We start from the raw sequence: 13,081 nt of genomic DNA, 5'->3' as shown, positions 1-13,081 counted from the left end.
GCTGTTTACAATATTATGCATAGTGTAAAATTGCTTTTTGTTTTAAGTGGGTCAGAGCCATAGCCAAGATGCCAGGCAGATGCAGGATCCTTGATCTAATAGGAGTAAAAATTAATCTTACTGGATCTTCAGGATACTTCAGCGTGCTGAGCAGATTGCTAATATGTATGCATGCTCTTCAATAATTCAATTTTCATGAATTATAAAGTTATATTTCTCTATTAAATCTGACTGAGTTTCATGCTGCTCCTGGGATTTTCTAGCATCACATCAAACATGTAGGCAAAATTGTTCTAACAGCCTCTCTCTCTCTCTGTCTGAGATTATTTCCTGCCATCTTTCAGTCACAGTTTTTCTGCTGTACTGGGCATTTAGTTTCTGACCATCCCAGTTATTTGTACCAGAGTGCAACAAAAAAAACTGGGCAGGACAGGCTGGGTCCTCACCATGAGCACAAATCCTTCCAGAGGGATGAGCAACTGATTCCGGCTCTTTTGAAAGACCAGGAGGGGCAAAGGCTGTGCTTCTGCTCACACACTTTTGTGTTTTCCAAAGAAATAAAAGGCAGAAATCCAGAGCTGGATTTCAGCTCTTGGACCCTGGAGCATCTGACAGAATGCCAGGTGCTGTGGTGAGATAATCTGCTAAATCTTTCTGCAAGAACTCACTGAAGTGTGAGAAAAAGGGTCAGTGGCACTTACACACTTCATCTCAGAGTCCTCTGCAGATGTTTTTCAAGGGAGCAAGAGCAAGGGCCTGCTGGAATTGCTATGGAAACAGAGCTTATTTTATTTATTTATTTACTTATTTATTTATGTGTGCATATATTTAAACCCTGACTTCCCTTAATGGCATATCTTGGAAGTCACCCAGTTTCAGGAGACTTTGTTCATTGGAAATTGGGGAATGTGAAATGTTGGCTGCTGGTCAGCAACTCCAAGGTCCAGCAGTTCTGCAGAAAACACTGACAAAGTGCAGTCTGAAAGTGGAGTGCTCTGTTGTTGTAGCAGAATATATAGGCTAAATTGAACCCCTTTTGTATTTGGAGTTGCATAAGTGTTATTAGACATCAAGAAAGGGCAGAACTGCAGCTTTCCAGTGATACTGGAACTCAGTAACTGTTAAAATAGAGTTGGTGGTAATAAGGCCTTTTTTAACATTATCCTCTGAAGGATTCAGAAGAGTGATGGGGGCAAGGCATTCCCATACCAGTCCAGCATCCTGGAGGGAGAGAGCAACCATATTCTACTGAATCTTGGTGTTGGTGAAGAAAGCTGAAGTTCAGTTTCATTTGTTGAATGTTAAATGCAAGGCTTGTCATTTATGCATGCCTAAAAAAGGTTGTGGAAAACTACTCAGAACTTTATAAAATATGAAGTGGATAAGGAAGGAGCTGGAAGCTCCAGCTGATTATGTTTTCAAGGTATGGTGCTTTCCGTCTCAGCTTTGATTGCATATATTCAGAAGCTTTAAAAGAAAGGTCTTGCAGTAAGAAGGGCAATGCAGAGAGGTGTTTTAGCATTGCAACACCCATAGTTTTTGGATGGAGTTTTATTTTTTTTTTTGGCAGTCCTCTGGTGTATCTGATAGCTGCTTTAGATACCGGAATGCTGAATGCAAATCACACCATTCTGTGACTGGGGTTTGCTGTTTGGTGTTATTTAAACTGCCATGTTTACCATGCTACAGCTGGCCATTAAGAGATGTACAGGAGCTGTTCCTGAACCTGAATTTGCCTTGTTGTGCCTTCCCATCAGGCACAGGACATTTTCCTGCCCCCTTGTTCCATGCAGTGTGTCCTGCCAGGACATGGATGCTGGGATGGTATATGCATTGCTGCCTCTGCAGTTCTTGGCGTCTCTGTTAGCATCATTGCATGGCTTTGGCTTTTTTTCAAGCATTGTCTGAAATGAGGAGGATTTGTTCAGGCCATTGAGCCTGAAACTTTACACTTAGGCATCTTTTACTCAATTATTTGGCTGAAAATCTCCATTAGGGTAGTTCTACTTTCTGGCAGTGCAGCTAATACTGCTGCAGCCATAGTGAAACACTCTTCTGCAAACCTGATATTGTATACCATGGAGGAATGTGTGTCTTCCTTTTATAACTTCTGTAATTTATAAAATGAAGAATGCTTGGTCTAAAGCAGAACATTTTTATGAGTGTGAGGGTTTTTTTTTCTTTAATATTTTTTGTGGACTATGGGTAATGCATTAGTTCTACAAGAGATGGTAATTTCATACCTGAGGTAGTTGAACAGCACAGTTTCAATCTGTGGAGCATCAGCCTTTTGTAGCATATAACTTAAGAAAAATTGTAAAAGGCCGATTCCACCAGAAATGCTTAATTATAGGTCTTTGATATTGCTGGCATTGGAAAGGGAGCATTCTGGATGACTTTATTAGCTGTTCTGTCTAATTCTACTACAATGTTACTGTCTCCTAAAGGCTGTGAATTAATACATGAGATTCACATTTTTTATGCAATTTCCATTACAATACTCTTGGTTTGCATGTAGGTCAGAATCCACGTTTGTTTGTCCTGGATTTTTTTTTCTCTTTTTGATTGTTAAGAGTGATATAAGAGAAGGGGCTTACTTTTTATAAAAGTGTATTGTAGGAGAAAATGAATTTTCCTTGTAAGAGGCTATTGTTTTTTTCTATAGCACTATTTTCCTTGTAGATGACCTATTGCTGTTTAAAAGATTCAATTATCTATGTTCAATGTTTAACTATAGTGTTCTTACAATAGAGACCTTTGTTCTCCAGAAAAATAAAGCCTAGTCAGTAGTGTACTAAAGTACTTTGCAAAAATAGATTTTTGATTTCAATGCCAGTCTTTAATATCTAATTAATGAAAATGATTGAATGCACAGGAGCTAATCTCCCAACAAGGAACAATTAGCAGAGAGAAATATGGCACTGAGCAATGCTGTTCATCTTTCCTACCTCTAAACATTGAAGTGTGTGGCACTAAGTGTGACTTCTCAGGAATAAATATCCAGGAATATTCAGGAATAAATTATGGTTTTCAGTGTGCAAAAGATTAATTTTCTTACCATAATTTTAAATACTGCTGAGTTGCTAAGCAGTTCACTTACACTCCTCCCTTTTTCTAGGCTTTATATGCACAATTTCAGTGCTCTATGCATTGATGTTTTACATTAGAAGAGAGTGGAAAAGAAACCAAGCTGTAGACAGTGGATTTTGCATTTCTTTTTGAGCTGTCTGATTATATATTTTTGTTGAAGTTTGTGTGAGCCGGAGTTTTGCAATTTTTTTATGGACTGCATTCAAATCCTCTGAAGCCAAGTTTTTTCAGTTAGGGCAGGCACACTTCCATGGAACATAGTGGGAGTTTTGTATGGATAACTCCTGTGAGAGTTTCCTCCAGTGATGTTGTTAGGTGTTGTTCTGAGTGATAAATTTGTTCCAATTATGTACTCTTTGTATTTGCAGTGTTCTGGATGATGAGGGGAGCAGCCTGCGTCAGCAGAAGCTTGACAGACAGGTAAGATTTTGGAGGAGGACCTTCTTGCTCCCTAAAGTCTGAATCCTGGAGTAAGGAAAGCACTGATAATTGATAGAAAATTGCATCCTCTGATTGGGGGATGCAGAAGAGAGATCTGTGGAGGCTGAAGTTAACTCACAAGTCTAATTTCCATGAAAATTTGTCTTCTGACTGTGGTTTGAGTGATTCCCACTGCCTTGGACTTGTTTTAAGCCATTGTACAATGTATTTGTTACCCCACTGATGGAGCAGTCACACCAGCCAGAAGAGGTTAACCACAAAGTTTTTATTCAGTGGATTTAGCTCTTGTGGCCGTAACCTAGTGGCACTGTGTGCTATATTGCCTATTTTCTGACTGCATTCCTACATGACTTGTACAAGGGAGTCAGAACATGAAATCTGAGGCAATTGTGTCATCCAGTTTTAATGGGAGTTGAGGTTTCTGATTTTACTTTGATTTCTGTGGTCCCCTTCTCAAAAACATTGTCATTTTTATGACAAATTCAGGTTCAGGAACAAGTTAAACTTGTGAGTTTAATTCTGTCCTTTTCTATTGCCACTATTTCATCAGCTTGCATGTCTACCAGCATCTGATTTTCAAATTCAAGTACTATTTATGCCATAATCCTGTACTTAATTCTGATTATGGTGGAGTCATGTTGAGATGTTAACACAACTTAGGGAGCTGAAAGAGTTCACTCTCCATTTTTATTCCTCAGTTTTATTGCCTCTCCTTCCTAAAAGCTAAAATATCACTGTACAGAAGCAAGCAAAAGGTAAGGTAATAGATAAGTAAAATTAACAGTTCAGTTCTCTGAGGTTGTGGAAGAGGGCTGTAATAAGGTCCCTATGGTGCTACTGGATGCCAAAGGTTTTGGTTTTCAGCAGGCCTAGCTGAGAGACTTAAGTGTTTAATTAAAGTTCATCTATTATAGCTGTTAAATTAGGCTTGTGCCCAGTATTATCACTCGATTCTAGTTTGCAATTACCTGCTTTTAATTTACAGAAACTGAAATTGGCATCTCTGCCTCGTGCCCTTGCTTACCCTCCCATTGCTTCACAGCCAGTATTCTCACACTGTTGTTTTCCCAAGGGTTATTTCCAAGCAAGCTCTGACAGCTGGTGGGCTGTTCAGAAAGATGTATTTTAATTATTTGCTGTTTTCAGCAGAAGGTGTTTCAGCAGTGGGGCTGGTTGTGGTGGTTTTTTGGAAAGGTTTCCTGTAACCCGACGTCCCAATCTCCCGCCTGCCAACTGCTGCCGCTGTAGAGCCGGGGAAGGGGTAAAGCTGACCATTGTTTTCCATCCTAGGTTGCTGCTGTTTGGAGTGCAGAAACAGATGCTTTTCTCTGTCTTTTCTCCAGAGAGCACTGCTGGAACAGAAGCAGAAAAAGAAGCGCCAGGAGCCACTGATGGTTCAGTCCAACGTGGACAGCCGGGCAAGGACGCGCAGGACGAAACATTCGGAGGAGCAGGCCCCGCTGGTTGAATCCTATCTCAACAGCAACAGCAGCACCATATATCATGGTACAGAATGTCACCTCCTGCAGCTGTATCTGCTGGCAGTCCTGGTGTGGCGCTCATTTTATGCTCAGGAGGACAAAGGCTCTTGTTTTGCATGTTTTAGTGAATCATTGACATCCTTCACTTGTGTTTGGGGATAAAACCATCAGAATTTGCAATTGTAGCCTAACAGGAGGGAGCAAGGTACCTAACTGCCATTTCAGTGCTGAACTGAGAGAGACAGCTTGTCCCTTCTGCCATGGCTATTTAAGTGTCTTCAGCCTTGGTTCATACTAAGTAAAGCTGATGGGTTCTACTCTGAATGTTCCTCTGCGTGTAATTTTGCTTAAACCTGACAGAGGTAATGATAAATTTGAAACCTATTAACTAAGTTCAGCTATGACTGAATGTAGTAATTTCAAAGACTCTGTGTTTCTGCAAAGTCCATTAAAACAGGTAGAGAAGAACATTTCAAACTTGTAAAATGTCACCACTTTTTCATTAAAGATTACAGGATCCAGTAGGGTTAGAGTCACTTCATGTGTCACACCCACAGGGGAAAAAAATTATAATGCCATTTCTTTTAAAAGACCTTAATAATCAGAAATCAATCCTAAGGAAACCAGCCATTATTTAGTTCTGTCCTCATATCACCCATGCTTTTTGGCCCTCTAAAATGGTATGTGTGTACTTTTCCTCAGGGTTTCCTAATTAATAATCATTAGGTTGAATGTAATTAATGAGGGATTCATAAGCTTCAATAGCAAAAGGCTTCCTTCCCTGACTATTGATGAGTTTGTGGAACAGGAACTGAATCAATATCTCGTGATATTGATTGGGAATGCAGTTGGCAGCTTTCTGGTTGAGAATGGTGTTAAGTGGCAGAGTACTTAGGTTTTGTGGTTTACATATTAAATTTTAAGATGCCTTTGTGAATCTAACTCTTAAAAAAAACCCAAAACAACCAGTATCCTACTCTTATACAAACAATAACTTGACCCAGCATTTAGTTAAAATTTCTGTCAGTTTTACTCCACATGTTGGAATTTTGTCTCCCTGTTGTTTTGTTTTCACTTGGTGGTCTTATTTTTCCACAAGAATAAGGTGGGTATTTAGTGGACTAACAAATTCTGCTCTGAGAAAAGCAGGTTTCAGAGTCTTTCCTCCTGGTTAGCTATTAGTGGAAATTTTTAGCTGATTACAACTACAGAATTTACTGTTAGAATCTGGAAATTGCATTATTTAGATGCTGAGGTTTTGGTAATAATGAGCCTTTTTAATCTTGTTTCTGCAAGCAAATAGGATACCATAAGTGGTTTCAGATGGAGAATTATTTTTTCAACCTAGTATTATTTTAATTATTTTAAAAAAAATAGTGATATTTCTCCTTGCTGTCTGTTTCTCAGGGTCTGGGATGTAATTTTTTAAGATTAAACTGAATTGCTTTCTAGTCTAAACCAAAAAAAAATTTGATTTAGCACAAACATTTAGTTTGTTTATTTTTTAATCAGACAAAATAGAAATTTTCTCTTTTTCCTCACACACTCAAGAGTTTATGAAAGGTGCAGAGCTGTTCTAAGAAATAATATCTTATAGCAGAGAGATGGTGCTGTTTACTAAACCCGCTGTATTGTCAGTTGATCAAGGTTTTAATTTTTACAAATCCGAGAAAAAGACATTATCATCACATAATTGGTAACAATTTCATATATGCACTAACTGAGCTAAACTGTACATCAATTTGCACCAGAGTGGACTTCCTCAGTGTAAGTGAGATTAACTGTGCTCTTAAGGTAAAAGTGACCCTTCCTGTCATATTATACCACACCATTCACTGGAATACTTAGGATTTATTCTCCCTAAATCAGTTTGTTCTAAATTTGTCTCTCAAACCTTTTTAATGTTTCACAAGGTTTCAGAGAAGCAAAGAAATATAATGTTTCTCATATTCAACACGACATTTGTTAATCCCTTGGGACAGCTCTCCTTGTAATAAACCATGCCGTTTGCAAGAGCCAGCTTAGAAGAATTTAATTACCTAGCAGGGTGTTTTATTGCCTTGTAAAATCCTTTGTTAGGCATGTTGCTTTTGAAAATATTACAAGAACTCTCCAAGTGTCCTTTTTTGGTGTGGCCTTCTCTGGGAATGTGCTTAATGTCTTCAGTTCCCCAGTTTGCAGGGTACATTTTGGGATTTGATGACCATTTTTAACTGTGGCATTGAGCTTCAGGGCTGGCTTTTTTTTTCCCCTTCAATGAAAACATTTGTATGTGGCAGTATCGGATGCATGGGACAGCTGGGCTGTTTCTAAAGAACTATTCTGCTCTTTTCCGTTCATTTGTTGCTGTTATGGGCATGCTGATTCCAAATTGAGAATGGCTCTTTGATAGGACTTGATGCTCTACTGAATGAACTACACTGCTTGGATGAGCATGTTTGTGAAATCAATTCCTGTGCTAGCAAATGCTACAGAAAGAACACTTCTTTCCACCTATCATCCTGCTCTACTCTCTCTTTTAGCTTGTGCCGATTCTGTGTAGGACAAAAGTACTTGTTGATTTCAACAAATAATTGGATGCCTGTGTGGAGATATCTCTATGGTACTTTGAGCAAAGTAGGTCAGAGATAGCATCTCAGCAATTCTCAGATGCTGGGCTTTCTGTGCTGGGAAATTCTCCCTCATACACTGCCACTGCTTATTCTGATGCCATTATCTGTGCTGGGAAATTCTCCTTCATACACTGCCACTGCTTATTCTGATGCCATTATCTGTGCTGGGAAATTCTCCTTCATACACTGCCACTGCTTATTCTGATGCCATTATCTGTGCTGCAATGGTTCCCTCATGGGCAACTCTACTCTGCAGCAAAAACTCATTTAATTCCAGAATAATTATCAGAGCTTGGAGTAGAAAATCAGTTATTCTTGTTCTGGAATAGAGCGTCAGCCTGGTGAGCTACTTGGGGGTGGATAGAGTAGAACACTGTATTTTGCTAGTTGAGCTAATTGTGTATTGCCAGAAATGCCATAATTTTTTTTCTTAGATGACTTCAAGGCAGAGAAATGACACATTGGTAGGACAAAATGGTGTTTATGTTCCCTGCCAAGGGTTGCTAGCAATTCCTCTGGGCACCATGAGACTTTTAAGGAGATGTGTGCTGCTCCAGTGAGGGAGTGGCTCTGCAGAATCCACCATGCATGAGTCTCCACACAGAACATTTCTTCTCATTTGTCCCATGTTTCACCTACAGATAAAAGTCTTCAGCTACTGTACCTTGTAAATGACTTGCACGTAGTGTATCTTTTTTAAGCCCTTTTGTTGTTGGCATAATGCCTAATTAACTAATAACAACAAAAGTTACTTGCAGGAACTGAGATGAATTAAGCTGAAAAGACCAACACAAGATAAAAATTCCTTGGCACTCAGGCCTGTAAGGGGCTCGTTTGAGCTGGAGTCCCAGCCAGTGGTAACACAGTCTTCAGCACCTGTAGGTCAGGTAGGCAGAGTTAGGCCCTACATTTATCTGCCTGCCATTTCAAGGAACAGGTATCCTTTCACTGATTCCCATGACGGTGTTCCATGGCTCTAGTTTGTACTATTTACAATAAAGCCTCTCTCACTCTCAGTACCAAATGCAGCTCAATTGCTATTTCATCATTGTAAACAGCCAGGGAAGAACCAATAGCAACTTTTTATATAGCTATTAAATTTAAATTCTACATAAAAGACAACAAAGGCATTCATTTACCAGAAGGAATGTAATCCTTCTTTGTAGGAGAGATCACTTACACTGTATTCTCCTCATGTGTTCTGGTTTATTTTCAATTCAGTGTCCTTCATAAGGACATAATGCTACATGTTTGTTTACTTTCCTTAAAATTTTACTTGCTGTCACAGTTACATCTGCTTGCTTGTTTTCTTGTATTTCTACTCAACTTATTTTGTGAAGTTTCTTGAAAACCTGAACAAACACTTTAGCCTGATTTGACATTGCAAAATTCTGCTACAAATACAGTTCTTTTCAATCTGGATTGCAAATACTGAGCATTCCTGGAGCCAAATAGCATGCAGAGATACACTAATTACTGCAACAATTTAATTACATTATTTAATTACATTTAATGCAAATGCTGAAAGCCCATTTTTACAGAGATTTTACTTCTGTGAAAATGGTGAATTTCCACTGGGGAGTGATTTTTCTTTTCACAGCACTGAAGGAAGGCAGAGATTTGAATGAGTGCCAGATATGCTTTCATTAATATTGCCATGCTTTGCAGCTGTGGTGTTTTTATATAAGACTTGAAATTAAAAATGTTTTCAATTAGATACTCTCAGAGTAATTTTCATTGCAACTTCCAATTTAGCGATTTAGATTAACCATGTGTTAAAAGGCAGAATGACTTTTTTACTTTTCTCCTCTGACATTTGGCAGCACATCTAGGTGTAATGGCTGTGTGGTGTGTTAAACAGACCTCTGATGACAATTCATAGCTTTGGATTGTTAAATTTGATGTGTCATTCTGCTATTTACCATGAATGATGAGATAGAGTTTTCTGATGAGTATCCTTAGCTGTCAGTTTTAAAAGATGACATCAGTTAACTATTAATTTAAAAAATCATATATTTGCCGCTCATCAGAGTGTCTCTCCATCCCTGTTTTCCACTGACCTTGGAATGAGTAGGTATTAGTTTATTTTTTTGAAGAGAGCAAGGAATGTTCTTTGCAAAGGGCTGTTAATACTGGGAGATCAGGCAGCACTCCAAACATCATGTGAGCAAAATACTTAACTTCCAATAAGCAGATATTCTGAAATCTTTATTTCAGCTGCAGTCTCTTCACCTTAATCTTTAAAGCATCTGTTTCATTTGTCAGCAGTCCTTACTGCACCAGTGCACTTCCAAAATAAACAAATTAACCCAGCAGCAAGGAGCAGAGGGCAGTGGGTAGCAAGTGTTCCACAGGTCTTTTTGTGCACTTCCAAAATAAACAAATTAACCCAGCAGCAAGGAGCAGAGGGCAAGTGTTCCACAGGTCTTTTGGTGGTTCTTGGTATTGAACTATTTGAGAGGAAAGTTTAGAGGAAATGGTTTGAGAAACTTCCTTCTCTTTCCTTTAAAGTCCCACTTGTAGTGTATTTACTTTCAGCTACTGCTTGATATTTAGCTGTTTTCTGTTCTGGGCAGTATCTCAGGAGCCAGGAGGTGAGGCTGCCCCCAGCAGAGGAAATGCCCTGGCAGGCAGAGTCCCATCCCAAAGGCTGCAAACAGGGCAGGCAGAGCTACCAACAGCATTCCCTGCAGTCCCAGACATGGCAAGGGATGAACCAGGGCCAGGGCCCTGCAAGGCACCAGTCAGGGTGGAAAAGAGATGCTGCAGTGCACATATCTCTGTTGGGGAGATGAGCTGCCTGCAGTGCCAGAATGCTCCCAGCAGACCGGCTGGGAAGCAGCACCTCCAGCACAGCCCTGGGCTCAGCTGGAACAAAGCCCATGGACAGGGTGTGGGTAGAATCCCCCAGGGAGGCTCTCAGGGCAATTAAAGCCTAGTTGTGCCCTCAAGGCTCCAGTATCACAAAGTAATTATGTAATTTATCACTGTCTTTCATCTTCCTGGCATAGGTTTTTCATAGATCATTTTAGCTTTCCTTATTAGTTGTCTGCTTTCCCAAAGTCTAGTTCCTTGCTATCAACTCTCCACGTGCTTCCTTTACCTTCCTTCTTCCCAGGATTGGGAAGCAGGTATGTGGGGGTTTAGAAGAATCTTTTATTTAATTCCTTCTGTTGTTCTCTCTGAGGAACTCAGACCAATGAGCTTTTAATAATATCCTTAGGCAGCACCAAGTTCCCAAGTACATTGGTTCCTGTTTTTGGAGCACTAAAAAACCCATCCCATTTCACTTCTGAGTATTTTCAGGTTTGCAACATCAGCCTGGTCATCACATCACTGTTAGAGGCATAAACTGCAAGGAGCCTTAGGGAATTTATTGGCAATAAGGTTTTGGGAATCTGGAATCTGACTGTAAGTTACTAGCTGAAGGAGTAATGCCTTTGATTGTAAGCATTTTGAGGCAGGAATCAAATCTTTGCATGTGATTAACCAGTAGCTAACATGCCAAAATCCTTGTCCTTCTTCAGATCCTTGTATTTAACTATTTGTGTGGTCTATGTAAAATTAATAGAAATATTTATTTGCACTGTAAAATATCCTGGGTTTGCCCATCTTCAGAATATTTCTGATAGACTCCAGTGTCTTTTAAATGATTGTAGAAATACTAGATCAGTTCAGAATCTAAGTTGATTAAATAAACTAAGAATGAACAACAGCCCAAATAAGCAGCTAGAGTGACTAAGGCTAGATCTCACAAAGAAAAGCAATAAGCCATTCTTACAGTGAAACACAAGATCTTCTCAGGCAACAGTAAGAAAAAGACATCCAATTCACACTGAGTTGTTAAGGTACACCCTGACTGAACTGTAGTTGATCTTCCTTTGCATGGTACTCTTTCTGGGTTTCACTTTTATTGTTGAGAGGATGTTGGTCAATAGAATGAATATTTGCCTTATACTTGCCTCACATACCTCATTGTCTGTTTCAGCCTCTTCCTACTTAAAGTGTTTTCCAGACAGACTGCACAATTTTAGAATTGTTTTTTCTTTTTGTGATTTTTCATTTACTTCATTCTTTGCATAATGTACTGATCAAAAGTACCCTTTTTTTTTAACACATGGCATTTTTATGTGCTAGAGATTGGTAAGGTATGATTCATAGGTTTTTTTTTTTTTTTTCCTTCTCTAAGATCATAGGAGTGTACAAGCACTCACATCAAGAAATATGGTCATACAAATGGCAAAAAGAAATCTGCATTTTCATTCATGCTACTTTGAAACTTATTTCCTGTGTGAACTTCTCATCATGAAGGCCAGATGGAAAGACATGTTTTACATTTTCATGTATTTTCATCTTTTATGTTCACTCATATAAATATATGAGGGTAATTTACAGACTTGAAAAAGAACTTGAGTTATCTGCATCATAGTTTACACACATGCTTACAAAGTGCATCCTTTTATCTGGCTGTGCATTGTGGCTGTATCCCTGTTACCTGGAGTGTTGTCCACCACAGAACTGGCTCATGGAGAAGTTACTTTTTTCCCCTTTTCTGAATTAGGCCATTGGTGGTGCAGGGCGAAGTTGGGACACTGCCCTTGTCTGCCTTGACAAAGCCCTTCCATACTCACCTGTATTGTGTTAACAGACTGTTTGCTGTTTGTTCCTCTTTCTTTTCATCTCAGATCCTGGATTAATATTGCAATCTCTGTTCCCTTCTGTCTCCCGAAAAATACTTTTTTGGATATTCTGTTGAATAGTAGTCAGTACTTGATTTAATGAACATGGATGAATAATACTGAAATTAAAGTCATGTAGTTGTTTTATTTGTATGCTTGGCATTTATCTCAAAACCATTTTTTTACAATTTATTAAGTTCAAACTAGAGTGAAATACCAGGTCTGAGAGTCCAGTGGATTTTTCTCTTTGGAATGCTGACTCACTACAGTACTTGCTCCTCCATTTTTTTTCTTGTCTGAATCCAATCTAGTGCAAACAAATAATTCTTATGGAAAGGGAAAATCTCTGGGTTTTTTAAGTGATGATGTTAATAATCGAGGGTGGGCATATGAGGTATCAGGATAGATTTTCAAATCTAGTCTCCTACTGTTTAAGATAATGTCAGTAGGGATTTTTAAAGCTGCCTAAATGGATAGCTGTACTGAAATCAATGCATTTTTGAGTGACAGTCTTTGAAATTTCATCCCCATATAGCTGCATTTAAAGTTCTTAATTTACTTGTCCTCTGGTGCTGCCTATCACTGTTTTTAGCTTTTTGATGTCCAGCAAAGGATGTAATCATATTGTTGTATCAATGAATATTATTTAGGGAGCCAGTTTATCTCATTTTCCTTATTCAGGCTTTTTTGCAGGGAACGGTAAATTGTTTTATGGGCTATCTAGAGCCTGTGGAGAATGTAGGCTAGAGTTAACCTGAAGGTTTCCATCCTGCTGAGA

General features: G+C 38.9%; 1 protein-coding gene across 4 annotated transcripts in view; it reads left to right on the top strand.

Moving 5' to 3' along the window:
• The window catches only part of TUB (TUB bipartite transcription factor), a 64,466-nt gene that overhangs the window by 25,111 nt on the left and 26,274 nt on the right, over window positions 1–13,081 (top strand). For all 4 annotated transcript variants that reach the window (XM_041481166.1, XM_041481168.1, XM_041481165.1 and 1 more), the window contains exons 2-3: window positions 3,459–3,510; window positions 4,875–5,037. In XM_041481166.1, the coding sequence (XP_041337100.1) occupies window positions 3,459–3,510; window positions 4,875–5,037 (215 nt within the window). The remainder of the gene's footprint in view (window positions 1–3,458; window positions 3,511–4,874; window positions 5,038–13,081) is intronic.

Source organism: Pyrgilauda ruficollis, unplaced genomic scaffold (genome assembly GCF_017590135.1).
Source record: "Pyrgilauda ruficollis isolate IOZ18807 unplaced genomic scaffold, ASM1759013v1 scaffold55, whole genome shotgun sequence".
Taxonomy (NCBI): domain Eukaryota; kingdom Metazoa; phylum Chordata; class Aves; order Passeriformes; family Passeridae; genus Pyrgilauda; species Pyrgilauda ruficollis.
This window is presented reverse-complemented; position numbering and strand designations above follow the sequence as displayed.